General features: G+C 38.6%; 1 protein-coding gene across 1 annotated transcript in view; it reads right to left on the reverse strand.

Annotated features, from left to right (window-relative positions):
• CDH2 (cadherin 2) overlaps positions 1–27,498 on the reverse strand; it is a 224,688-nt gene that overhangs the window by 31,894 nt on the left and 165,296 nt on the right. The window contains exons 5-14 of the mRNA XM_082641129.1: positions 26,483–26,638; positions 22,413–22,557; positions 19,320–19,492; positions 11,248–11,385; positions 10,376–10,561; positions 7,539–7,792; positions 5,780–5,922; positions 2,687–2,920; positions 2,139–2,372; positions 35–174 (exon numbers count right to left, since the gene is read on the reverse strand). Of these exons, the coding sequence (XP_082497255.1) occupies positions 35–174; positions 2,139–2,372; positions 2,687–2,920; positions 5,780–5,922; positions 7,539–7,792; positions 10,376–10,561; positions 11,248–11,385; positions 19,320–19,492; positions 22,413–22,557; positions 26,483–26,638 (1,803 nt within the window). The remainder of the gene's footprint in view (positions 1–34; positions 175–2,138; positions 2,373–2,686; positions 2,921–5,779; positions 5,923–7,538; positions 7,793–10,375; positions 10,562–11,247; positions 11,386–19,319; positions 19,493–22,412; positions 22,558–26,482; positions 26,639–27,498) is intronic.

A 27,498-nucleotide genomic window follows, 5' to 3' on the forward strand; every position in this document is an offset into this window, starting at 1 on the left:
ACTGAGAGATTTAAAGATTTAAAACATGGCTCACCTGGTCTTCTTCTCCTCCACCTTCTTCATCATATTTTAAAATATTATCTCTTACATCGTCTTCTGGATCAATTAAAAGTTGCTTGGCCTGGCGTTCCTTATCCCGACGTTTCATCCATACCACGAACATCAGAACGAGGACTAGGCAGAAAGAGAGTAAAGACATACAGTATTGTAATTTAAAAACTTGACCTGTCTAATCACAGTCTTCAACATTAAAAATTTATACTTATATGGCTGGAAAACTTGTAATGCATCTTCTACTCTGTTACCTATTTCTGGCCTCACATGACCAGAGACAAGACAAAGCAGAGGCCCTGAGCGTTAGGTTTAGAGTGTGAGGACCTGGGTTCTGTAAACTGGTGCCCTGTGAACTCACTGAGTGGACGTCTGTCCTCAGTTTTACCATCTACAAATGGGGACAAAAACTATTTCTGTCTTTTACTTTGTCTTGCCAGAGGATAGGATGCGCTTAATATAATGGCTTGTGAATTTTAGAACAGCAAACAACAGTAAGTGAAATAGTCACTCATTATTTAATTGCTGTTTCATTCCAGTTGATCCGCCATCATTCTACTCCCCAAATCAGAGAGAAGGGCACTTGTCAAGGACAGGACGTGCTTGCCAAGATGCCTTTGGTAGTACACTAGACCTGGGTCAGCGACTTGATCTTGAGGATTTTTGACTCCCAAGGGCCTGGGTCTTACTACTGCACTATTGTGCTTTTCCCTTTCCTATTCAACTGCACGTTTCAGGTAAGAAGGCCAGGGGATTAGTTTGAGCACTGAAATAACATTAGGCGTTCATGCTTTACACTTCTGTGCCAGGATTAGAATCATAAATTTTCCAGTGCGTTGATGTTAAAATCAGCATTGATTCATTTTCCTTCAAAATGGCTTGAGTCACTTCTTCATGCCACAATCCATCAGCTCTAAGTCTTTCTTGATAAGGTTGGTGTATATGCCCCATGTTAGTTGAAACTGAAACATATCCTTAAGTGTACATCTAGTGCGCGTTCCTTCTGAAATCTGGGGCTATCAGTTTACATCCTGAAGCAAAAGATTTAATGACTCTATTTGAGCACATTTTTATTATTGGCCATAAAAGTAAATATCCTCCTTTTAAAGCCAGATACATGATCTCATTTGCCATTGTTCCAGGGCTAAATCTAGCAAGTGGATTATTAGTATAGCATGTAGGTTTCAAATTATAGTCAAAGTAGTCTCCACATAGGAAGTAAAAAATGCTTAGCCTTCTACAGTAATTGCTTAGAAAAAAAAGGGACAGGATTCTAAATTACTAGAACACTTGCAAATGGAGAAAACATAAAAGAAATGGCCAACATTTTCAAGAAAGTGATTGGTGCATAGCATGATCGCACAGTAAACTAAGTCCTGCTGCTATTCAACAATACAACACAGGGTCCAGGCAATTTATTCTTTTAACCTGCATGCTTACAAGTGGTTCCTAAAGTAATTTCCAGTGGTTAATTCCCTGCATTCCACTGAACCAAAGACTGCAAAGTATTTTAAAAAGAAGCAATTCCTTAATCTAGACTTGCTGTAAAGACAGACAGTTTATTGAGCTGTGCAATCATTTCTGTTATCCAATGTGCTGTATGAAGTACAATCTCTCACTATTTTATGCAGCCCGTCGAAAACAAATACCTTGATCCTTGCATGACTGGAGCAGGTTGCTGACTGCACTTTATATGAAGGAAAGCAAAGGAAAGCAATATACTTATTTTCCTAAATCACCAACTACGTGCCATGAATTCAGACTCGAATCCTAAGAGAAGGGCTCCAACTGAGCACTGTCTAATATTTTTCTATGAAAAGAGTTTGCTACAGCTCCCCAGGCGATCAGCATCAGAAAACTGCAACAGGGCACGAAAGAGGTGGGCTGGCTGGGTTTGCTGCAAACATGTAAGTGCTTGCAAGGATGCTCAGGGCTTCTCTCATTCTGAACTGGGCGTGGCTGCAAGAAAATGCTCAGAGGTGGAAGAGAGTTGTTAGATTACGATGAAAGGCGACAATAAAAAGTTACTTTGCTAAACATCCTAGAAGCAACAAGAATTACACCTAAGAGATGAGGAAAGTACTCACTGAGCAGGATGATGATGCAAAGCAGGATTGCAATGATGGCGCCCGTGCCCAGCCCTGCTCCCACAATTCTATCCACATCTGTGCAGTCCCCGTTGGAGTCACACTGGCAAACCTTCACGCGAAGGATGGAAATATTTGACTTGGGAGGATTACCCGAATCTGTGATTATGATTGGAACTTCATATATCCCGGCTTCAAGAAATTTTATCTTTAAATTGAGCTGAGCAAAATCACCTATACAAAAAAGGGAAAAATACAGTCTGATAGTTCATACATTATACGATTCAAAAACACATGGCATTTTCCAGAACGTATTACTCCTGAATGGTACATATAAAGCAGTTTTCAACTATCCTGCACTGTAAAGTTTTTTGTTTTTGTTTTTTGGGTTTTTTTTGTCTTTAAGGGCTCCTAATATCTTATTTAAACTTTAAGTAGCTTTTAAAATACATTTAAGGGGAAGATAATAAAGCACTTAAAATTAACTTTTCATGCCAGGTCAAAGCCTCTCAACTGCACATATATTCAAATAATGAACCTGTTCTCACCATTAAGCCGAGTGATGGTCCAATTTCTCTTAATAGTCACTGGAGACAAAGGAAGATCAAAAGCAAATGGTCCAGCGTTTGGATCAATGTCATAGTCAAGTGCTGTGATGTTAATTGAATTGGGGTCCGGAGTTTCGCAAGTCTCTGCTTCTTGAGGTAGCACTTGAGGGGCATTGTCATTAATATCAAGTAAATAGATCTGCAGTGTTCCCGTTCCACTCATAGGAGGGATTCCTTAAAAGGGAGAAAAAAACCACAAACCGATGCTGAACAATTCTTTCCCCTGAGACTCACTTACGGTGAAACTAAGTTTCCAGCCTGCTTGCCCCTATCACTGCGTAACCTTGGAAGAATGTAGTTGCCACAGCATCTCTCGGCAGACTGTTTTTGGTACAAGGCCACTTCATGCCTCTTTTTCAGGATGACCCTGTGCTGCCCCCGCTGGGGCTGCGGGCGCTGAGGGGGCGGTAACAAGGCGCATGTGCACGCCCCTGGCCCGGCCAAGGGTGATCCGGCGCCCTCGCCGTCCTTACTCTGGGCCCCGTGCACATCGCGCTCCTATAGGCACCGGGGGGATGTAAGAGAAGCAGAACCCCGGGCTCATGATCTCCTGGGCCCTACTCTTTGAGGGAGAACCAAGCCGTGTGCACAAAAGTACCCGAGAATGCTTTTCAAGCTCAGACACTGCTCTGAAATATCGAAACAGTCTACAGAGAAGTGACATGGACCCACAGACCTCATCCTGGGGAGGAGCCCATGGAGAAGAGACATGGTATTTACTGATCAACCAACTACCTCCTTGAGAAAGTATTAGGTTGCTCCCTATACGTTATTTCATTGTCATCCTACGAAGTAGGTTTAAACAGATAGGCACCGAAGTTTCTGTAAACTGGTCACGGTCGCACCCTCTTAGAAGTGGTAGGGTTGCTAGTAAAGACTGGTCTGCCTGACCCCAAATCCATTCTCATTCCACTATAAAATGCGGTCTCTGTACTTATCACTTGTGAAAATTTAGACTGGTGATTTGGACTCTGCTGTGTTATAAATATTTAGAAATAAATCTATAACAAATATATAAAATGTAATGAAAACATTATATAAACATAATATTAAATATATAAGACAATTACATTTAATTATATAATTTATCTATATTATATAAATCTAATATAATAGAAATATAGGAATTTTCTAAATAAGGCTGAATATTGAAACCCAGAGGTTTAAGTGACCTGCCCAAGGTCATGAAACTAGGAAGGTGCACACATACACTCCTCAGGAGGGGACGAGGAGAAATCTCCACGGACCTCTCTAAGGAGTACGGGTGGCTCTGAGAGCAGGGAGTTTAAGGTGGAGCGGTAGGATGGCTGTTCACCAGATTCTAATAGCACCAGAACCACTATGATTCTTTGTAGTTTGAGTTAGTTTCACATTTATTATCACATTTAATATTATTTGACTGCCATAACAACTTCATAGAATAGCAAGCAGCAAAAACAACAATCAATAATGAAACAAAGGCACAGAGATTATAACAGCTTGTCCAATTATTAAGGAGCAGAACTGGGGCTCTAAATCCAGTCTTGTGATTTAAAGTCAAGTGCATTTGCAAAGCATCACAGCTACACAGATTTAACTGCTCACTTCTCTCTTGTATCAAACATCCTTTCAAGTAGAAAACAATCCACCTTGGTGAATGAAAAAATCTGGTTGTAACTCACAACCAACATATATACATATAATTTTATAGCTCTTTAAATCTCAACATAATGGTACAAGATATATTACTTTAAGTTTCACTGTGGAGAAAGCTACCACCTACATACGGCGAGACAATGACAGACACGAATGCTGTGCTTTGATGTGAAATGGCAGAAGGGGCTCCTGCCAAGTTTCAATTCTAAATATTTGAACAGTAGGTCTCATATTAGAAAGGATAAGAAATATTGCTTTGGCCCTGTCACCTTGTAGATTTCTGACAGATAATGATCTCATTGAATCTTATTATACAGGATTTGGAAAGGTTCTTTGAAACTGTTCTTATCAAAAATGTTGATATGCGACGTTTTTCAAACTGCGTATCTCGGCCACCAAATAGAAAAGCCTACTATTTTTATTAGATGCTAACGTTCATAGTCCAACATTAAAATGATTTTAAAAGATGGTCATGATTCAGTTTTAAAACTATTAACACATATAGAAATGTTTTTTTGAGTGTTTAGTTTGTGCCAGGCACTGTTTTAAAACCTTTACATGGACAAGCCTTGTTATCTTCCCTTGTACACTATGAGTTATATACTGCTACCATGATCCCTATTTAACAGAAGAAGGAAATGGACAGATTTAAAACCTTGTTGCCAGTCCTGCAGTTAGAAAATGATAGAACTGGAGTCTGGACCCTGGGGGTCAGGTGGAACTTCAAAGCTTCACTCTTAAAGCATGTCATATTGAGAGCTGAAACAAGTCTGACTCCAGTTTAACGTGAGTCATTTTCATCTTACATATCTTAAAAAAAAGTGCTCTATTAATATCAGCCATTTAGAATCCAGCAGAGACCCAGAAATAAAAAAGATGCTAAACTATATGTTTATGTTTTTCAAAACCAACACACTTATAAAGCTCAAGTACTCAATTATTTCAATTTAGGCATGAAATTTAGAGTTTCCTAGCCTACGACAGACTAGAGGTAGAGAATTAGCAAGAGGAAAAATGCTAGATACAGACAAACTGATGGCAACAAACACATTGACTAGAAGAAATATAAAAAGACCATCTCAAAAACCACTGTGTCTGGGCCACTGAGGCATCAAGGTGCAGCAGGGCAGAAAAACCACAAAGGCTTGTGATCACAATACTAGGCGACCACGGAGGGTATAAGGACATTGGGAACATTCATTACAGAAGACAGGGAATGTATCACAGAAAGCCCAGTGGAAATGGAAAATAGAAATTGGGGCCTTAGAAGAATGAAGGTCAGTTTTCTAGACAATTGGGTTTTGTAGAAAACTTCATTTCCTGATGATGCATTTGTGATAAGGCTCTATGCTCTTAACAACATCCAGGATAATACAGTGACTATATTTAATTACGTACCATTGTCAGAAGCAAGGAAAGTAGCGTTATATATATTATTTTTCACATTGGGAGATTCTCTGTCCAAAACAGCAATTGTAGTTATCTGCCCATTCACAGGATCTATTTTTAGCCAGTTGGCAGGATCAGATAATTTTGTGTATCTACAAAATGAAAGCACAATACATTTAATATTTTTGACATGACACTTAAAAACTAAAGCCTATTTTTCAGGTTTGGTCCCAGATGAAACCAGTGCGTTAACTTGCATTTTTGTAGATGTTGGTTGGACATGCAGCCATAACGCAGGAAAGAATTTCTGTGGCAGTGGTTTGGGGGAGGTACATGAAGGTTGCGTGCTGCATGGGCAGGCGCGCAGGAAACACTGCATAGGTGTTCCAGGGGAAAGACCAGGAGCCCAGTCTCCCTACTGCAGGTTGGGGTTAAGGGGGATTTGACAGATCTGATTTTAAGCTGTTATCTAGTTCATAGGATAGCAACGGTGCAGAAAAAAATAGCTCAAATATATCTTCTAAGTGAGCAGGAGCCCTAATGTATAGGGCTTAAGAGAAATTTTAATAGAAGTTGAATTTTCTATCACAGAACACTCCTAAAACGTTTACCATCTTATCATGGTGGAGATGTGGTCACAGTGGGGAGGACCCCTCCCCCACAAATTCCCATTCCTCGTAGGATCTCCCCACCTGGGCCAAGCCTCAGAACTACACCCTTCAAGGCAAGTCCCATGGTCTGAGCAGATTTATCTGTATCAGCTTAACCTCCTTTTTTATTTGGCATGGGGATAAGCTTTTCAAGCTTGGGAAACCAATAGACAAATTGGAAAACATATCCTATGTTTTGAAAGGTAAAAATTTGCAGGAGTCCAGTATACCTATTCACTAGCTATTTCTCTATCTTGATTCCAATGTATAGAGAAATGAAGAAGATATGCAGTTATTTATCTGTTAGCAAGAGTTCTAAAAGAAGTTAAATAAAATATCAGCTAATTTTAAAAATTACCATCACCAGTGATGGATAATAGTCATGTGGAGTATGCTCTGCCAACCATCTACTCCCTCATTAGGAAGGATAAGTTCGACTTTGCGGAGGCTGAAAATCTTTACAGATATGTTTTGTAAGTCCTATAACCACTGTACAGGTGAGGGATGAAAATAATTAGCTCTTATATCTTGGTGTTGGCATGAGTTTTCTTTTCTTCCTGATGTGTGGGGAAGAGATAAATGTTATAAGCTTCTGAGACTCCCCTGTTTACTCACAGAAGAAACTTTATGTGATGGTTGGCATAAAAGCACAGGCTAAATTATTACTAAAGATTTTAAAAAAAGGAAAGAGGACAGAAGAGACTGAAAACTTATTTCTTTAAATAATACATGAGTAGATCCATCTTATATTTCCGATATAATATACTCATGGATCCACTGAAGAAACTTCATCAAATAATTAAAAATAATCTTGTAGGCTTCCCTGGTGGCACAGTGGTTGAGAGTCCGCCTGCCGATCAGGGGACACGGGTTCGTGCCCCAATCCAGGAAGATCCCACATGCCTTGGAGCGGCTGGGCCCGTGAGCCATGGCCGCTGAGCCTGCACTCTGCAACGGGAGAGGCCACAACAGTGAGAGGCCCGCATGCCGCAAAAAAAAAAAAAAAAAAATCTTGTAATAAGGAGTTTGGGTGCTAATGAAAATTTCTCACTCAAATGGTGAATAGATTTTGTGCACAGCATAGAACAGAACGTAAATTACAAAATTGCATTTGATACCTAATATTTTGCTGCATATATCGATCTGGGTCCTGAGCAGTGAACGTTGTTAACATGGTACCGGCGTGAAGACCTTCTTCTTGGCGAATGATCTTAGGATTTGGGGCAAAATAAGGGTTTTCATTCACATCAATAACTGTGACAGACACAGTTGCAGTTGACTGAGGTGGGTGCTGAATACCCTTGGCTAATGGCACTTGATTTTCTGCAGCGACAGTAAGGACATACATCCTATTTGTTTCAAAGTCGATTGGCTGGAAAAATAAAAAAAAATTTTTTAAAGGAGAAACCATATTTTTGCAGGAAATAAGAATATTTGCATTCTGCAGTTTATCCTTCTAGCAACTCCATTTCTAAAACATTAATTTTTCATTCACTACAACATAGGTTCCTCTCAAATTTCTGGAAAATATGCATTAGCATGGCCATTGACTGAAACATTTATCGCAATTTAACCTACTTATATAAGATATTTATATATCTTGGGCATTTCAAAGATTTATGTTCACGAAATAATGCTTATTACTATTGCATGCTGTATTTATTTAGCTACATCTAACAACTTAGCTATTCTTAAGAACAGCACTGTTGACCAAAAATAAAAAATACTAAATAATCTGGAATCAAGTGAGAACATGATGGTGTAGATTGTACTCTCAAACATTGGTACAAAGACCACTCCTCATCCAGGAAAGCTTTTACCAGGCTGTGATGAAGTGGACAAAACAAAAACTAGAAAATGTGATTTTTTTCCTCTTAAAGCTAAACTTACTCTATTTAAAAGTATCATTCATAATTTGAAGTATACATTTTAGAGTACACATACATATACACCTTAAATAAACAGTAGTGTTTGTAGGTAGAAGAACTTTTATTTTTTCCTTTGTTAGCAAACTAAAAACTTTATTTTTTCTGGCTGTTTTCCAGAATAATTTTGGGGATTTTACTGGTCTGTACAAATCCCAAATCTAAGAATGCCACTCTAGATAAAGGCAATGAGCAAATAACCTTAATGTAAATATTAACTTCCAGAGTTCCACTGAATCCCATTGTCAATAGAAAAGTTACCAGGAGTCAAGGGACCAGACTGGACTTTCCCTCTTAATTTCCCTGATCATCTTCTAGCTGAGGTGCAGATAAGCATTACTGTGCATAGCAGTATGAAAAAAAGAGCTTGGAGAGCTCTCATGCCATCCTGGAGGGTCTAAGAAGGACCAAGGGCAGCAGCTATGAGAAAGCCACAATATCAGCACAGACCACACCTGTTTCTTCACCTAGACCACCTCCTCAACTCTTCAGAGTTTCTTCTTCTCACTCTACAATCCCCAGTTCAACTTCCCTTTCTGAATTATTTTCAACAAGACGGCAAAGAAGCCAGGAAAGAAGACAATTCTTTTGAGTAAGCGCATTAGCTCCATGAAACATACCTGACAACACTTAGTTATGCCAAGACCTTTAATGGGTATTAAGCTTATTTATCCCACAGAACAACATTGAGACTTAGGTACCAGGTATCTCCTCACTGTCTGTGTAAGAACCTGAGGCTTAAAAAACCTGCCATGTTGTCTCCACTACAAAGGGCAGAGCTGGGGCTCGAATACAGAGGGGTGGTGCTGTCACTCACTATGCTGTGTTCAGAGAATTTCCCACTCCCACCTCAAGGGGGAGATTACCCTTCTACTCACGCACATATAACATTCTTGGCAATGGAGCCCTTGGTACACCTTTCCCTGTAAGACCAACATTCAGGTTCCCTTACGAATCAAGAATGTTGGGATGCGAGGCAAAGAAGCAACTCTCTTCCCTGGGTGGCTAAAAAGAGATGATCGCTTCAAAGAGCTCTTCCATCCGTTAGTACCATCTATTTGTTCCCCTTGAAGTTAACATCCCTTTTACTTCCGGCGCTCAGCTTTGTTTTATTTTTTTTTTGACAATTAAGGATCAGAAGAACCAATTTCTTAAAGTCTTGAAAATAGCACTTAAAAACAGCAATGTAGGGACTTCCCTGGTGGCACAGTGGTTGACCTCCGCCTGCCAATGCAGGGGATGCAGGCTCGAGCCCTGGTCCGGGAAGATCCCACATGCCGCAGAGCAACTAAGCCCGTGCGCCACAACTACTGAGCCTGTGCTCTAGAGCCCGTGAGCCACAACTGCTGGGGCCAGTGCGCCTGGGGCCTGTGCTCCATGATGGGGGAGGCCGCCGTGATGAGAAGCCCTCGCTCCATGGCAACTGGAGAAAGCCTACGTGCAGCAACAAAGACCCAACGCAGCCAAAATTAAATAAAAAATTTAAAAAATTGAAAAAACCCCACCAAAACGAAATGCAAGCTAATACTTTAAAAAAACAAAAAAACAGCAATGTAAATTCAAAACCTTTTAAGAGCGTAGGCCCTCTCCTTGCCTACATTCACCCTGTATTACGTCTGTGATATTTTCTGGTTTGTTCCCTGAGCCAATACTCTAATAGCAACCTGTAGACATAAGAATAGTACGTGTGGGGCATCCTTCTTAACAGCTATCAATCGGCCATCAGAAATCCATGATGTGACATATCACGAACACATCCATGGCGCTGACAGCACTGTTAAGGGCTGTCCTGTCTTCACTGTTAAAACTCCCCGATGACTGAAAAACCACCACATTCCAGGGATAAAGTGAGACTATCTATGTTGGCCTCGGCATAAGTGAAAAATAACAAAGGTGACTCCTACAAATACATTAACCCAGATTCAGAGATGTCCAAAAGAAAAAAGTCCTGAGATTCAATAACAAACTAAGGGGTAGGTGGCATATATGGGTTGCTGCAGAGTGGCCATCAGAGAGACCATCGCACTTACTTTTACTACGGTGACTAAGCCATCGTTACTGTTGGGGTCGGTTTGAATGGCAAAGCGCCCGGCGGGGTCCCCGCCGCTGATTCTGTAGATGGCGTTCCAGGCTGGCGTGTGGGGCTGATCCTTGTCCGTCACAGTTAGATTAGCAACTGTGATATCTACCCTGTTTTCAGGGACTTCGCCATAGAACTATAAGAAAAGACAAAGCTCAGTCAGAGAAGCGACAGGCACCGCTGAAGGACAGTGTGTCTTGATGACCACACTGCCCTGATTTTACCACCCCATTAAATCTTTATTATCCACACTAAACGAGGAGATTGGTCATGCAGGTAATCACAGCATTTATGTTTGACTTTAAAAATACTATAACTTTTTTCAGCCCTCAAATGTTTTTTTTTAAATTATGTTACAGTTTCATTAATATTAAAATTAGTGTCCTTCTGTGAGTATCTGGGTGATTAATGGTGGGGGGCAGTGGGCAGGAGGAAAGGACTTGTCTGAAGGAAATCATTTTACTCAAGAGATCACAATTATATGCTGACAAAGTAGCATCTATCAGTCACGTGGTTCGTGCACCTGAAGATATTTATAAATATTTTGTTATAACAGCATAAAGTCTTTTTAGGGCATTTCTTCCAGGCAGCATGTTTTAACAATTTTATCAGTGGACTTGGAGAGAACGAAAAAACAAATTACTTCGGTGCCTTATTTAAAACCCTGGTGTAAGTGACAGGAAACTTAGGAGTCAGTAGCCATTCTACCACGAGAAGAATGAAGCAAGTTCTAGCTCTGTTTAACGCATTTATTATTCATGACAAAACTTCTCAGTAATGGACCACAGGCCTAGACTTCTGTGAGTGACAGTCTGTACTTACTGTCATGGCAGTAAACTCTGGAGGATTGTCATTGACATCTGTCACCGTGATGACAGCCGTGGCTGTGTTTGAAAGGCCATATGTGGGATTGCCTTCCATGTCTGTAGCTTGAATTATTAATGTATACTGTTGCACTTTCTAAAAAGACATAAAGATAACAACTTAAATGAAACGAATTCCTCAAGAAGACATAACAGTTGTTCTGTAAATGGCTTTGATTACACACGGAAAGCACAGCATTTTTCACTCTGATTAACAGGACTCAAAATTTCCCAAGTGGAGTTTACTTTAACTTGTGAAGCACAGGTCTGGTCCTTGTCTAGAGAGATTTAACTATACGTTTTCGCCTCTACTGGTGGAAAGGAAAGCATGGCAGATGTGTGAAATTCACTGCGAAGCTGAAACTTCCATCTGGTCTCAACCTTTCTTTTTCTTCTGAACTTCACAGCATTGTCATCAAGCATTCAAGTCATGTGGTTTGTATTTACTTTCTCATACGTTAATTTCTACTCGGTTTAGGATACTGAAAACAATAAAGAAACTTGAGAGAGAAGAAAGCATATATAATTCATAAAGTATATATGCTTTCCTTTTATGTATCCTTACAGATGTTCTTTCTATTATAACAAGGTTGATACACTAATTTTCTCCTAATTTCCATTAGTGTATATTATTTACAACTATAGAGGAGAGAGACGTTGTTAAATGAAGTCAAAACCAGAATAAAGGGTTTATGTCTATATCCTTCATTTTGTAACACAGTAGATATTTAATAGTTGCATACTCAGTGGACTGCTATTTGGGCATAACACTCATTGGGTCCACAGACCTATAATGAATACAGATACATTTCATATAGATGGTTAATATCAAATAGGCATCAGTGCTTTCAAATTCCAGACTGAAGTTTTTAAAGGGGAGCCATATGCAGCTGTAATGTATCTAAGAGAAAAATCTTGAGATTGTCTGAAATGTCTACAGCACTAGTTGATGAAGTTCTGTATTAGGAAAACCTAAACAAAACAGATACCTGAAATCATTAGAAATCTCTGTGGAAATTGGCACAGATAAAAAATATAGATCATTGAAAAATGTTAAAACGTCCTGAACAACAAAACTCACTTCTTCATACAAAGATAAACAATCACTGCAAAGAGTAGTTTTCTCTAATTCTAAATATAGCCAACATTATGAATGGCCACTCTTGAGGGATTTCTGGAGCTTAGAGAGACAGACACAAATTGTAGCTTTTGCTTTAGTTGTTAGTGGGAAAGGCAAGGCAAAGAAAGGGGTAGGAGGGAAAGTCAAACCTCACACATTCAATTTTTAGTGTCTGTCCACCAAGATGCCAATCTCTAGCAGTTATTTCAGTTCCTTTTCCTTTGTCTTCAAAAAAAAAAAACACCCAATTTTTTGATTGGAAAAAAAAAAGAAACAAAGGAATAGTGTTGGTTGAGCCATTTTAATTTTTCTTAACCTATAACCCCTCACCATAATGCTTACATAGGCTAAAATATTTCTCAATGATTTCCATTCCCAGTCAAGAGTGTCATTTCAGCTTAATGCTCTCACAGTTAACAAGAGAATTTTGTAGGGCATTCAATTCGGCCTCCCAGCTGAAAATCATGAAAAATAAAAATTTGTTATGACTTTGAAATGCCATTTTTGTTGGCTGCTATTTGCAGAAACAGATGAACATTCTCGAAAAAGAAAAAAATGAAATTTTTTACAGAAGATAAAAAATGTACATAGGTATTATCTGGAGATATGGTTCTTTGTTAATGTCTACTTTACAGTGATCTTTAGAATTATATAAGCATAATATGTACAATTTTCCACTGAGCTGAAAGATTGGGATCAGTAGCTAATACTTGAAATTTCCTGTTGCTTCAAGCTAGTCTTCAGATATCTAAGTTACAAAAGAACATTGTTATTTCTAAAATGCAGTGTTTCCTCGAGTAAAGAAAAATACCAACTTGGTAAATAATATAATCTCCAATTTTAAGTGCCTGATTGGTACAATGCTTTTACATTTAGTAAGGAAGTCATCACGGTCTGTGTTTTAGACAACCAAACTATTTAGAGCTTCCTGCCTAATTTAGTCACTTGGCATCTGGTTCTGAATGACATTTAGATTTCATAAGAATTTGACTCCCACCCTCATAGTTTCGCATCTGATCAAGGGGACTTTGCTTAAAAACATTTCCTTGCTTTCTGTTCTAGAAAGGACAGAGTCTCAACCCCTCTGCTTGCTGTCAATCCTTCCATGTCTGTGACTCACCTTTCCCACCAAAGCTCTCACCTTCCATTCACTGACCCCACACCTTGAGCTGTTTGTATTTACCTTCAAATGCCTATCGCATCCCTGCCCACTGCATTTGGCATTTTCCTCTGCCTGAATCAGTGGTTCTTAACTGGAGCGATTTGGCCCTACATCTCCCCCAGGGGATATTTGTCAATAACCTGAGACATTTCTGGTTGTCACAACTGGGTAGTGCTACTGACGTCTAATGGGTAGAGACCACAGATGCTACTAAACACCTACGATGCACAGGACAGGCTCCCACAACAGAGACTTATCCTGTCCAAAATGTCAACAGAGCCGAGGTTGAGAAACCCTGGCCCAGAATACCCTTCCCCCTTTATCTGAGCCTAGCAAACGCGAAGCTTAAAGTCACCTCAGAGATGACTTCTGAAAGTCCTTGAGGAAGAGCTGTTTACCTACTCAGGACACACCTCTATCACTGTTTCTAGTTTCTGAGACTGTTATCAGTCCACCTTTCTGTCCTCCCTGGCTACATACACGCATACCCACACCCCTCCCCAGGGTCATTGCTTTGCAGATGTTTATGTCCCTGGCATACAGTGTAATGCCTGACACAGCATAAGCAAGGGACAAATGCTTTTGAATCTGTAGCTGGTGGATGAATGTACAGGAAACCTTGGGCCTTGCATTATAGTATAAAAATCATTTCAGGTTTGGGAAAAACCATCTCCTTATTTACATGGCTAGCTATCATTTATTCATTAAAACATACATACTGGGAGCACAAACTAGCTCACTGTTTCCCAAACCGCTAAACTGATTCATATACCATCTTCCCAATTCTGCTATACCCTCATATTTCTACACCATGAGTCACTTACTATTTATCCTGACGTGAACTCCCTTTTAAAAAACAATTTATTGTAAAAGTACTGTAAATGGAAAACTAGCATCACTTGCCATAAATATAACTCTAAAACTAAACACAATACAATGCTTGTGCTCTGGCAGTCTCTACTTGATGGAGTAGCATCTAAAAGACTTGTGGTCTCTGGTTTTCCCTAGAGGCTTCCCTACGTGTATCAGTTAAAATCATTATACTTGTGTGCCACACTTTTGAAACTAGAGCACTGAACTGGAGTGCTCTAAGTGAACGAAGAGGTGAGAACATTCAGTCATCCATTTGGCACACATTTAATGAATGTCTACTAGATGCCAGGCAGTGTAGTGTTTACCTGGACAAAATAATGAACAAAACCAGAGATGGTTGTGCTGCCATTAAGTGGAAGAGACAAATATGAATGGGTCACAGGGCCAAATGTGCAATGCAACCATAGTGAGAGGAGGAAGAAGTGATGGGAGGAAGCTTTCATAGGGTGCCTGCAACCAGTCCTCCAAGCCTGGAGGGAGGAGTGAATGCAAGACGCATTTTGGGGGTAGACGGAGAGGAACTTGACGGCCAAATCAATCAGTGGATGGAAGGCAGGGCACAGGAAAGGGAGGTATAGACCATGATCTTGGGAAACTGGGGAGGTGGCACACTGATCACATGAAATAGAAAATTCCTCAGGAAGCACAGATTTAGGGAGATGATAGGTTTGCTCTTGAAAAGATGCATTGAGCTCAAGGATGGACAAGTAAGTAATAATGTCTGAGAACTTGGGAGGGAGGTGCAGGTTTGTGACCCTGTTCAAATTCTTAAATGCAAAGCCCCAGTTCCCTCATCTGTGAAATGGGGCTGACAGTGCTATCTACCTTATAAGTTTGTGGGCTAAAAAAATTTTTTTGAATGGTTACTGTATACCGGGGCATTGTTCTAAGGGCCTTGATAATAAAAAAATAACATTTATTGCGAAGGAGCACTAACCATGAGCCACACTATACACTGTGTCTCATTTAGTCCTCAAAATAAACCTATAAGGCAGGTGGACTGTTTTCATCCCCATTTTACAGAGGAGGAAACTAAGGCTTAGGGAGCCAGGGAAGCTTGCCCATTGACACTGAGTCATAAGCAGTTGAGAAAAGATTTGAATCCAGGTCTCTCTGAGTCCAGAGTCTGTACCATTAATTGTTGCGCCATATGAGTGCCCTCCAAGCAAGTGGGAATATATGCACGGCCTGAGTGAATCCTGAGTGGGGGAAGGAGGTGGAAAGCCAGATTCCAAGGACACCAGGAAACGGTAGGAGTGAGAGGTGAGTATGGGCTGCGCTTCTTAGGAGTCTGGTGTTGACAAGAAGAAAATTGAATAACTTGAACTTTTCTTCCACGTTCCCGTTCAAGGTGAAAAGAAGAGGAGCACGTGGACCTCAATGAATATCGGGAGCTAGCAGGCAGATATGATGTCCATGTAACACGGTCTCCGTGTATCTGGAGGAACACACGCCACTGTGTGTGCCCTGGGGAGGGGCTGAGGACCGGCTCTTGGAGAGTGAGGATTAGCCTGCTCTATAGAGAGATGGGACAGAAATCTTCAGGCAGGGGAAACAAAAGACAGAGAAGAATAGAAAAGTTCAGATCTGTACAAGGACTGACATGTGGCTGTATGGGCGGAGGGCATCACTGGCTCCTTAGCAGGACGTAAGGAATTCTAGGAGCTTGGACTAAAGAAGGCTTTGGGACCAGTGTCCTAGAGGGTCTGGAGCACCACGTTAAAGAGCTCTGACTTCATGCTGTGGGTTGTGGATTATGAAGGAACCAGTGGGGTCTGTAGGAGGGAACCTGCAGAGGAGGGAAGACCAAGACCACAGAAAACAGGAGAACATTCCTTCAGGAGAGAACACAGAATTCAGGGCACGAGTAAACGTATTATTTGGTGTGGAAAATAGGAAGCATAATTCTTTCTTCATCGTGAGAAAAACTATGATGAGGAGTCAAAGTGATGGTGATCATCCAGTGGATGCTGGGAATGGATTTATGATGGCAGCAGGGAAAATGAGAGTTAATATGTATTGGACACTGTCCCGAACGCTTTCTGCCTTGTGTTACGTCATCCTTACAACCGTCCCATGGAGTAGATGTAATATTATCACCCCCATTTACAGATGGGGGAGCTGAGGTTTCAGGTTAATACACTGAAGGTCCAATAGCCCATCACAGGCAAAGCCATAATTATTCAAACCTAGTGAAGCAGAGGGTAACTCATCAGTAGTCCTGACCGAAAAGGGCAGGAGATGGACATATAAAAGCTGGAGAAAAGAAAATGCCAGGAATGGGTACCACCAAATCAGGCAACAAGAAGTCAGGTGGATAAACAACAAGGTCCTACTGTATAGTACAGGGAACTATATTCAATATCCTGTAATCAACCATAATGGAAAAGAACATGAAAAAGAATATTTTATAAAACTGATAAAAAGGATATATGTAAAACTGAATCACTTTGCAGTACAGCAGAAATTAACATAACATTGTAAATCAACTATACTTCAATAAAATAAAAAATTTTTTAATGTATTTAGAAAACCAAAAAAAAAAAGAAATCAGGTGGAGGTTAAAAAATTGAAGGCTGGCAAGTATGGTGGGTACAGCTTTAGGCCTGGAAAACCCCAAGAATTGGAATTTTTTTAAACCTGGAGATGAAAGGTAAATAAAAAGCTGAATCTCAGTAAGCATTTCAGTGATTAGGAATCACTTAAAAGTATCATCCATCCTGGGAGGATGACAAGGGAAATGACTCAACATAAAGAAAATTGTGAATTCTAATAGAAATAAAAGCATCTCCAGCCTGCACGGAGGCCCGGAGAAGTCAGAATAAGGTACCCCTGGCCTTAGGCAGAATTACCATAAACCGTCCAAGATAGATACATTTTCCCCATGTTAAATGACTTTTAGGAAAGGAAGGTTTTCTATAATTTTCCCTAGTAACTCGTTGTTGTGTTTAATAATTTCACTGTCAAGGAGCAATTTCTCATACTGTATCTAACTCGTGATTCACCAGTTTTGAATTCACGTCCACATTCATTTCATCGGGTCGTGGATAGCTGCTTCCATTCACTGCAAGACATACTTACCCAAAGTACAGCCTGACTTCTGACTTTCACCCTCTAAACTAAATACAGTCTCTTTGATTTTTAAATAGTTGGTTTGCTTTGGCAAAACTATCTTTCATTCTCTATGCCTCTTGCTTTTCATAAAACAGTGAGGATAAATGTGATAGGAATATTACTGTATGAAAACAAGACGAAGTCCCATCTCTGTATCTCACAATGAGAGTGTGAAATGAAAGAGAAATATTAGCTTTGGGAGATGAGCTATACCTACTTAGTATGTGAGCAGCCTGGCACTCAAGAGACAATATTAAAAAATATACCATATTCTTGTATAAAATATAGCATTCATGCTGAATTTACTGACATTTAAGAATAGTATTTCATACAGTAATGGAAGAGATGTAAAGACATACATGTTCCAAATATCACTGAACTAAAGGTACTACTGCAAAAACTAAATTTCAACAATCTCTGGTGCCAAACATTCCTAGAGGAAGAATTGTTGACACGTGGGAATTAATAAGCACAATGTAATAGCCATACATCTAACTCCTAAGTAAGGTCTCAGCTCAGTTGTGAATTAAGTAATCTTGATTGGCTCATATTACTTTATTAAAGTGTTGCTAGCACTATCTTGCATATATAATGAATTGCAATAGTAATGTTTTATTCAATCCAATTCAAGTGGATGCTACTTACTAAGGCAAAGAAAGCGTCATAAAAACCAACTCCTAAAATCCTTGTCAATAATATTTATTATGGTAGGTCTAATGGTTGGTTCCTTTTGACACACATAATATGAGATCTTATCACTATAAAAGCTGGCTCAGCCAGAAATCTACAAGCATGGATCTCTATGAGTTGGCACCTGGATAATTCACTCACACAGTGATTACCGATGGTCGCTAATGACCTTGAGAATCTCTAAGGGAATGGTCAGAACAGAATAGAGAAAGGGTGTAAAAAATGTGTAAGGGCTAGAGTCTTCAGGAAAGGATATAAGCAGGGCTTGAATGGCAGCATGAAGAATTGGAAGGTTCAAGATCAAGAAAAATGGGCAAGACATTCCTGGCAGAAGGAATCACGTGACCAAAACACAGCAGGGTGCCGGAGCATGGTGGGCTCAGGTCTGTCACAGCGAGATGACCCATCTGGAATGACTGAAATACCTATTCCCTCTCAGCCTGTGATACTACATAATAGTTCAATACTGTCAAGATTTTATGCCTTTGCAACAAAATATTAGGCCAGAAATGTGTTTCTCTGCATTTATAACTTTAAAGGCTTGTCAGCAGAATGAATGCCATTCTTGGTCTTCAAACCTGTTAAATAAGTTAATCTTAGAGTTAAAGGGAAGGAGATCATCTCTTCCGCACTAAATCAGGAGGCCACAAAAAAAACACATCATACATGTTATTTGTAGCCTCTTAGAAATACGAATGTTAAAAATTATCCTAAATTTATGTATACTTTATTTGGGCATGATTTTTCACTTAATTCCTCACCAAAACCTTTGAATATGAGGGAAAACAGAAAATACCCCAAGAACTGTAAAAATTAGATGCCAAAGGGTTATTGGCATAACTTAGTCAATGATCACATTAAATATTACATGGACCAGCAATGATTTATCCAGTATACCTAGATCATGTGACCAACTTGAAGTTCTGTAGAAAGGAGTACAACAGATTTCTTCGTGACCGTGAGCATTGTGAAAAATCTTGTGGAGATGTTATTACCTGGAGACAAACTGTATGTGACCCTGTGCACTTTTAAGATTACAAACAAATTCAAATACAGATGTCAATTGGCTTACCTCTCTGTCTAGTCCAGCTGCCACTGTGATAATGTCCCCAGTCTCATTGTTGATTGTAAACATGTTGGGCGAAGGGCTGCTTGGTGCCTGGGACAGGATTCTGTACCTCAACATCCCATTGAGGGCATTTGGATCATCAGCATCAATCGCAGTGACCGTCATCACATATGTTCCTAGACATAGCAGACATGGAAAATGAATGGTCACACTTCATGTCAGGGTCTCCCAAACGGAAGGTATATTTACCTTCTCCATCAATCTTCATTCCACTTTTTCAAAGCAACATGTAATCATTTAGACTTGATTAAAAACACTACTGATAAGAACAGTACTCAATTCAAAAAATACTGAACATGGCTGAGATGCTTGAAAGGAAAATTATTTTTTTTAAATTTACATGTATAAAGACTCAATGTTTCCATATACTTAGAAGACAAATTCACTGTATGATTCAAAGAAAGAATCCCTTTAGACCTTCACTGATATAAAATGCAAATAATAAGTAACATAGATGTCATCTGAAACTTCTTTTATGGCCACCAATGCCTTCCCTCTGCCGTATTTTTTCCGTTATGCAGTAACATCTAAAATGACATGCTGGGCATGATTCTCCCCAATGCCTAAGTCACTTTCTGAAAGTAAGCCAGCTGCGTAAGGACACACACTCCATTTACTGAGGTCGTGAGGAATCATTCCATGCATGACTGTTTCGGTACATTGAATAGGGAGTTTTGCATTGTGGTTCATTATTTCCTAGGAGATTAAAAGAACATTGTAACAAACTCAGGGACTTCAATTTACTAGATATTGTGGAAAGGAAGTCTACAAAGCACCAGGATCAAATAAATTCCAACTAGCTAGACAAACTGCGCAATTGAGAAGTAGAGAGAAAAGTAGTTACTATTAAAGATGGTTTGTTCTTTGTGATCTTTATAAGAACTGGATTATAAAATGTTCCATCTCCAGCCTACCATCTTTGTAAGTACCCTATAGTCAGTTCTTGTTTAGAGCCTTTACCATTGCTGTTCCCTCTACAGGGTACATTTTTTCGCCCCAGAATTAACTAAGGCTTGTTCACCTAATTCAAATCTCTTTTCAGGGGCTTCCCTGGTGGCACAGTGGTTGAGAGTCTGCCTGCCGATGCAGGGGACACGGGTTCGAGCCCCGGTCCGGGAAGACCCCACATGCCGCGGAGTGGCTGGGCCCGTGAGCCATGGCTGCTGAGCCTGCGCGTCCGGAGCCTGTGCTCCACAACGGGAGAGGCCACAGCAGTGAGAGGCCCGCGTACAGCAAAAAAAAAAAAAAAAAATCTCTTTTCAGAGCTTGTCCCTCTAAACAAGACACCCTATTTGATTATGTGCCAACTTTGATTGTTTTTTCCCAAAATTTTACTGCACATTTACTTGCTTGTTTGCCTTTTACATTTCTCCTCTACTAGATTTTAAGCTCCAATAGGGCGCGACTAACTTGTCACTGCTGTATCCACAGTGCCAGAACACTGCCTGGCACACAGCATGTGCTCTATAAACATTTGTTGAATGAATGAATTGTTAAAACAACAAAAAATATGTTTTGGAATCTTGAACCAAATACTGCTTACAATATTGCATCTTAGTCTAACTCAAGATTCATGGCATTATCAAACCTTGCCTAGAAGGATGTTTTCAAACTTACAGAACACTGCAGGAAATCGACTCATGAAATGTCTTTATGTCTCCTGATCACTGAGAGTCATTTACTTATGGGAGGGATTTATGGCAATTCATGGTCAGATGCGTAATAAATATATCTGTAATGGTTTATTTTTGACAATTTTTATGAAACAATACTTTTGATAAAATTAGAAATAATAAAGGAAAAAAGAGAATGAATGATTTTAAAAGACCAAAACCCTTCCCCAGGCAAAAAAGCACAACGTTTATTTATCCTTAGAATATATGTAAAAGCCTTGTGTTTTAGTAAGGATATGTTTAACATGCTTTGATTTTTTTTTCCTGTATTTTAAAATACTGACGAATGCGACTCTGAAATGTGACTCAGAGCCACAGATGGTTGAACTTCCGGCACAGCCCCTGTCTTCCCACCCAGCTGCCTGCACACCCCACTCTTCTGAGGATACAGACAAGTGTATTTGGACCAGGAAAAGTGCCAGTTAAAGGCATAGTTGGCTATATCTATAAATTGGCTTATGCAAATCCGGTATAGATGACGAAGGAAACGCATAGCGTAAGTTTAAATGTTGAGGCTTTCTTACATACAAAATATTAAACTATAATTAATTAAGTCTCTCTAAATACCCAAACATCTCAGGAAAGCTGGCAAAATGTTTCCTTTTACCATCTCTATCCCAACTGATTTTCTTGTCCACAAGTTTTCCAAACTCAAGAGACCTTTCTGGCCTTGGTATTCCACTGTGACTGAAGTTTACAGGGTTTTCAGTACAAGAATCTAAAATCTTGGTCAAATATCACTTCACAATGGCGAGAGGCTTTCTGGCAACTGCTCTTTCTAGGCTAGGTCACTTTCCATGACACTAGTTTAAATGCAAGGGCTGCAGAAGACATTAGGGTCACCCTAAAAGTAAGTATCTTGTGTAGCTAGAGAACAGCAATCTCAGCTGTCACCAAGCCCCCCCTCTCTGCTTTTGGTTTTGCCCCACTGCCTGGTCCTAGGAACGCCACGTGTTTTAAGAAACTCCAGTTGTTTTAGGTGCTGCTACGACTAATAAGATAAAATCTACACTTTACAAACAGAAAGCCCCTGGTCTTCCAGTGCTCACTTACTAGCTGCATGGCCTTTATCAACCATAGCAGAATCAAAGGATTGTATAGATTTTACAGTCTAGAGTCAGATACTGTAGCATATATTTTTTCAAAGGTGGAAAAAGTTATTGTGGGCAGTAGAGGTGTATTTTTCTGTTTTCTCTCTTCAATCTGTTTTTCCCTAAGTTACCTTCCTTTTTGCCTAAAAGCAGCATGAAAGAAAGAAAATGGCACAAAAGGCTCACATGATTTCTCCTTATCCTGCTTATATATGTGTTGGATTACATTGCATTTCCTCAAGCAATCTCCAAATTATGATCTTTGAACTTACCAGGCTTTGATCCCTCAGGAACCGTCCCATTCCAAACCTGGTGTAAGAACTCAGGTCTGTTATCATTCATGTCAATAACATTGATGACAATGTCAATCGGGTTCTCCACTTGGTTTCCATTAATATCCACTGCATGCGCCCTCAACTGCAAGAGTAATTAGAAAACAAAACAATTTAACAGATTTAGGTCTCGAGTGAGAAGATAAAAGACAACATACCCATGCTACCCAAACAGCACAGATGGACCGAAAACCAAAAGCTATTCGTCCCATCAAAAACAAAAAAAACAACAACAAAAAAAATGGAATTCCCTGGTGGTCCAGTGGTTAGGGCTCCGAGCTTTCACTGCTGAGGGCACGGGTTCGATCCCTGGTTGGGGAACTAAGGTCCCACAGGCAGCGTGGTATGGCCAAAGCGGGGGAAAAAAAAGCTACTTGTCCCATCAAAATTTAAGTTAGCCAAACTCTATATAATTAGGGGAGATGGAGCAGCAAAAGGTCACCACTTGCTATCTGCTAGGCACCCTGCTCAGAGTTCTATGGATTTTACTTCATTTAATATATATACAAAAGAGTGAGGTAGAAACAAATCCACATTTGAAGGTAAGGAAATGGAGCTTCAGGAAAGCTAAGGAACTTGACTCTGTTTATTGACAGAGCCCCTGTCCAAAGCCGGTTCTGTCAAGCTCCCAAATCCTTTTGCTAAGTCCGTACTAGAGTCAGGGTAACTAAAAATGTGGTACTGGCCTAGAATAGTCATAGAGAACAAGAGAAAAGGAGAGAATCTGGAAAGAATTAAGTGTGTACAAGGAATTCTGAGTCTTTTTTAATTGTAAAAGTCACTCACTCATAAATATTAAAAGTACATAAGACAGTTGCTCCTCTCCCAAGGTTGAGTTCTCAGTATTATAGGTATTTTTCTAGAAATTTTATCTTTTTCTTCCTTTTTAAACAAATATAATCACTCAGCTACTCTTGGCAAAATATCTTCAAAATCTTTTCATCCAGAACATAGAAAACCATTTCAATCTTTTCAAAAGCTATGTAGTGTTCCACTGAATTGTTTCTTTTAAAGAGAATGCTTCTATGATCTTCCTGTTAAGTATGATGCTGGCTGCTGGTTTCTGTCGGATATGCTTTATCAACCTAAAGAATCATCAACATATCCTTTTTTTATTTAGAGGTTAACACATGAAACAATGTAAATTTTATTACACTGGCCTTTTCAACACCTACAGAAAGAATCCCTTTTTCCCTTGACTTATTTAATACATTACATTACATTAAGAGATTCTTAATAATGAACTATCCTGGCCATTCTATAATTAATTCTATTTTGTTATGGATATTGCTCATGTATGTGCAAGTACTGAGAATCTGGAGATCAAGAATTTACCCTGAAATTGACCTGAAAATATTTATTTCCTGAGTTTTAACCACAAAAGTTCAGATAGTGAGAATTCGCACAGAAGAGATGTTTAGAATTTTTGATATTGATATTATTTGTATTCATAAATTAGAAACTAGTCTAATTAAGGACTGGTCTATTGTGTGCTGCCTTTATTAAGTCTTCCTATTAATGTGATGTTGTTTTTGTGAAAGGCTTGCAAGTTTTACTTCTTTCTTTATGTTTTAGAACAATATAAAAAGCATTAGAATTACATGTTCCTTAAGGATTTTAGAAGAATTGGTTGATAGAACAATCAAGGCCTTTGGGAGGAGGGAGCTGAGTGATACTCCGGATTTAAAATATTTTTAGTTTTTTATATGCTTATTTGCCTGTTTATACCTAGGGGAGTCTTGCTCTACCACATATCAATATCTTAATAATTTTCAAAACTTCAATAATCTTAAAAGTTTGTGCAAGTGCAAAAATTCAACAAATATATTAATGAGAAAAATAAGAGTCTAAAAACAAACACATGCATAGGTGGAGTAAAAAGTATGGAATGACATGCTAAATCAATGGGAATACTAATTCAATATATGGTGTTGGGATAACTGTGCTGGCTGTAAAGGAAAAACAAAGTGGATCTATATCCCTTTCTTCTTTTACTAAACTAAACTCCACAGAGGTTGAACATTTAGAGGCAAAAATAAATAAATAAACAAAACAGATAAGATGGAGGAGATTAGCATCTTGGAGCAGGAAAAACCTTTATAAATATCTCTGGAAAGCCAGAATGCCTGATAAAATTAAAACAACAACAACAAACATCACCATGTAAAAACTATAAGTTATAGTAAGGTAAAAACTATAAACAAAGTTTAAAAACAAACAACAAAAGGGGAAATATATGACAAATCATGTATTAACAATGCTAGTAGATAAAAGGTTCTTAAAAGTACAGAAAAAGATAAACAACCCCCTGCCCAAATTCAACATAAGACAGGAGTAAGGATATCATAATATGCAACATATGCAACTTAAAACGTCAAGATAATTCTTTTACCAATAGTACTGGCAATAAATAAATAATGCCTGGAATTGATAATGGAGTGGAAAGTATCTACTATATAGTGGGAACGTAATGCAACACAATACAACTATTCTAGAGAACAATTTTACTACATTTATCAAAATAATTCCAATTTTAGGAAATTTTTCCAAGGATATAATGCGAAAATGTACAGAGAGATGTTCATTGTCACATTATTTATACAGTAGTTGTAAAATAAAACTGAAAGAACTAAATTACCCAAATATCTACCAGTAGGTAATTACTTAAAATTATGTTAGAGCAATCAAAAATGATGATATAAATAGTGATTTACTGACATGGAAAGATGCTAAATCTTATGATTGATAAGTAACAAAAGCTGGTTTCAGAGAATGATCCCAATTTCAAAACAATACATTTATGAATCTATGCACAGAGAAATATCTTACAGAATATCACCAAAGTTAGGAAAAAAAAAAAAAAGAAAATGGTTAGTTTTATGTACTGGGATTTCAAATTCTTTTCACTTTCTTATTAATACTGTATTATTTGAAAAATTTCATTTCTGTATTATTTGAAAAGTTTTTGCAAAGTGCCAATATTCTTTTCTAAGAGAAAATGATACCTTCATTAAAAGTTTTAGTAATTCATATAGAAATTGGAGAAGTAATAAAGATCAATTTAGGTTTGTATATGAAATGCATGACAAAACTGTTGAAATCCTGCTCCAGAAAAATGTGCAAGCATGGCTAGAAAAAAATGAAAGAAAAATGCTTTCTGGAATTTAGACTTTAATATTAGGTAATTCTTGAGTTTTAAAATACTCATTACAATATTATTTTTAAATCAGTTTCAAACAAATATGTATATTAAAAATATGAACATATAACGATATACAAAAGCTGTTATAACTTAATAGGAAAATGAATAAAATAGAAAAGTAACACAAAAATGAGCATAAGAAATATAACCAGATAATATATCTAAGAAAAGATTGCTCACATTGGCAGATTGATGAAACCAAGTATTGGCAGGGTTATGTGGAAAAGGGAAATCTTAATTCCCAGTAGGCAGATCAAAATGGCACATCTTTCTGGAGTTAGTATGACCAACAAATAACAAAATAAAAATGTGCTATCCATTTTCTACGACTCTAATGGTAATAATAATACCACCAGGAACAGATAAAATGACAAACATAAATGTATATTAATAAGACACTGCTATTAAAATGATAGTTTATATATTCAATGAATACTATACAGCCATTAAAAATGTTGTGATTTTTATATAATTTATATGAAAACAGTTTTGACCCCTTTCATGTAAATTTGTTCTTATAAATTCTTAGCCACATATCTGAAGGCAAGTATCAGCATGTCAACAGTAATATGATTTTAAACAGTTTTAGTATTTTCTTTGGCATTGTTTGTTTTTTACCATGAGCATTCAGCAATTTTATGAAAACAGTAAACTTATTAAAAATAAATTGAAAAGGCTACAAGTACATTTCTGGTGTCAGAATGCTCAGGATCAAAGTTTTAAGACTGATGTGAGAGGCAAATGTTAAACCCTGCACATATTTGGAAGAGTATTAATACAGAGAATTATCAGCTGTTTGAAATCTTACATGAAACCGGGCTATGAGCTCGCGATCCAGAGGCTTGGTCACTGACAGCTGACCTGAGATGGGGTTGATAATGAAGATACCAGTTGGAGGCTGGTCGGCTCCCGGCCCAGTTACGCTGTACCGTAGAGAGAGGTTTTTATCTCTATCGGACCTGATCTGAGGGTCAAGAAGACAATCATATTAAACAAGGGACTAAATAAGCTTATTATCAGAGACAGGGCATGCCACACCTCATGGTCTCTTCCAGTTACAAACGTATACCATCTCTTCCCAGAAAACCCTTGAAGCTCTGCCTGTCCTGCTCCTTTTCCTTGCTTCTGGGTGATGGGCTTCAAAATGAGATGTCACCTATCACCAGAAAGACTGGGGGCAATGTTAACATCTAAAAGAACACACACTAGGAGTAGTGCAAAAGTCAAAAGTAAGGAGCATCAGTTTTTAAACAGAATCAAAGTCTCTCCTGGGAATCTGGAGGTTGGAATATTTAACCCAGTAACAGGTGTCCAATTTAATGAAGATAAAAATTGTTTACTTTTTGCATGAGTTAGGATAAGAAATAATTGTCTCACCATAGTGTGAAAGAGCCTCACATGGGAACTCTAAGATTATGGGTGAGCCTGGAAGTGAGATTCCTGTACTTGCATCGTGCTGATGTTTTTCACTGCAACCAAAGCTTCCCATGTTATTTTAAGGTGGCACCTAATACCCCAAATTCTTTATTAATAACAAAGCATGCAAGAAATGATTTTATAATATGTTTCTATTACTCTTACAAATTATACCCATTATAGGCTCACTGCCTTCTCCAAATACAACAATTCCCGGAAAAATAAGTTTACAGATGAGTGGTCATAGGAACAAGCTAGAAAAAGGGAGGAAGGAAAACAGTACAGAGAAAGGGCCAGTTGAGCAATACTGTGTGGAGGTGATGATACGAGATATTTGTGTATTAGGTAAATACCTTTAATCCAGTAACAGAATCAAGTTTTTGTTTTGTTTTGTTTTTTTAGCTAAGG

Source organism: Mesoplodon mirus, assembly GCF_964341445.2.
Source record: "Mesoplodon mirus genome assembly, chromosome: 13".
In the NCBI taxonomy this organism is placed as follows: domain Eukaryota; kingdom Metazoa; phylum Chordata; class Mammalia; order Artiodactyla; family Ziphiidae; genus Mesoplodon; species Mesoplodon mirus.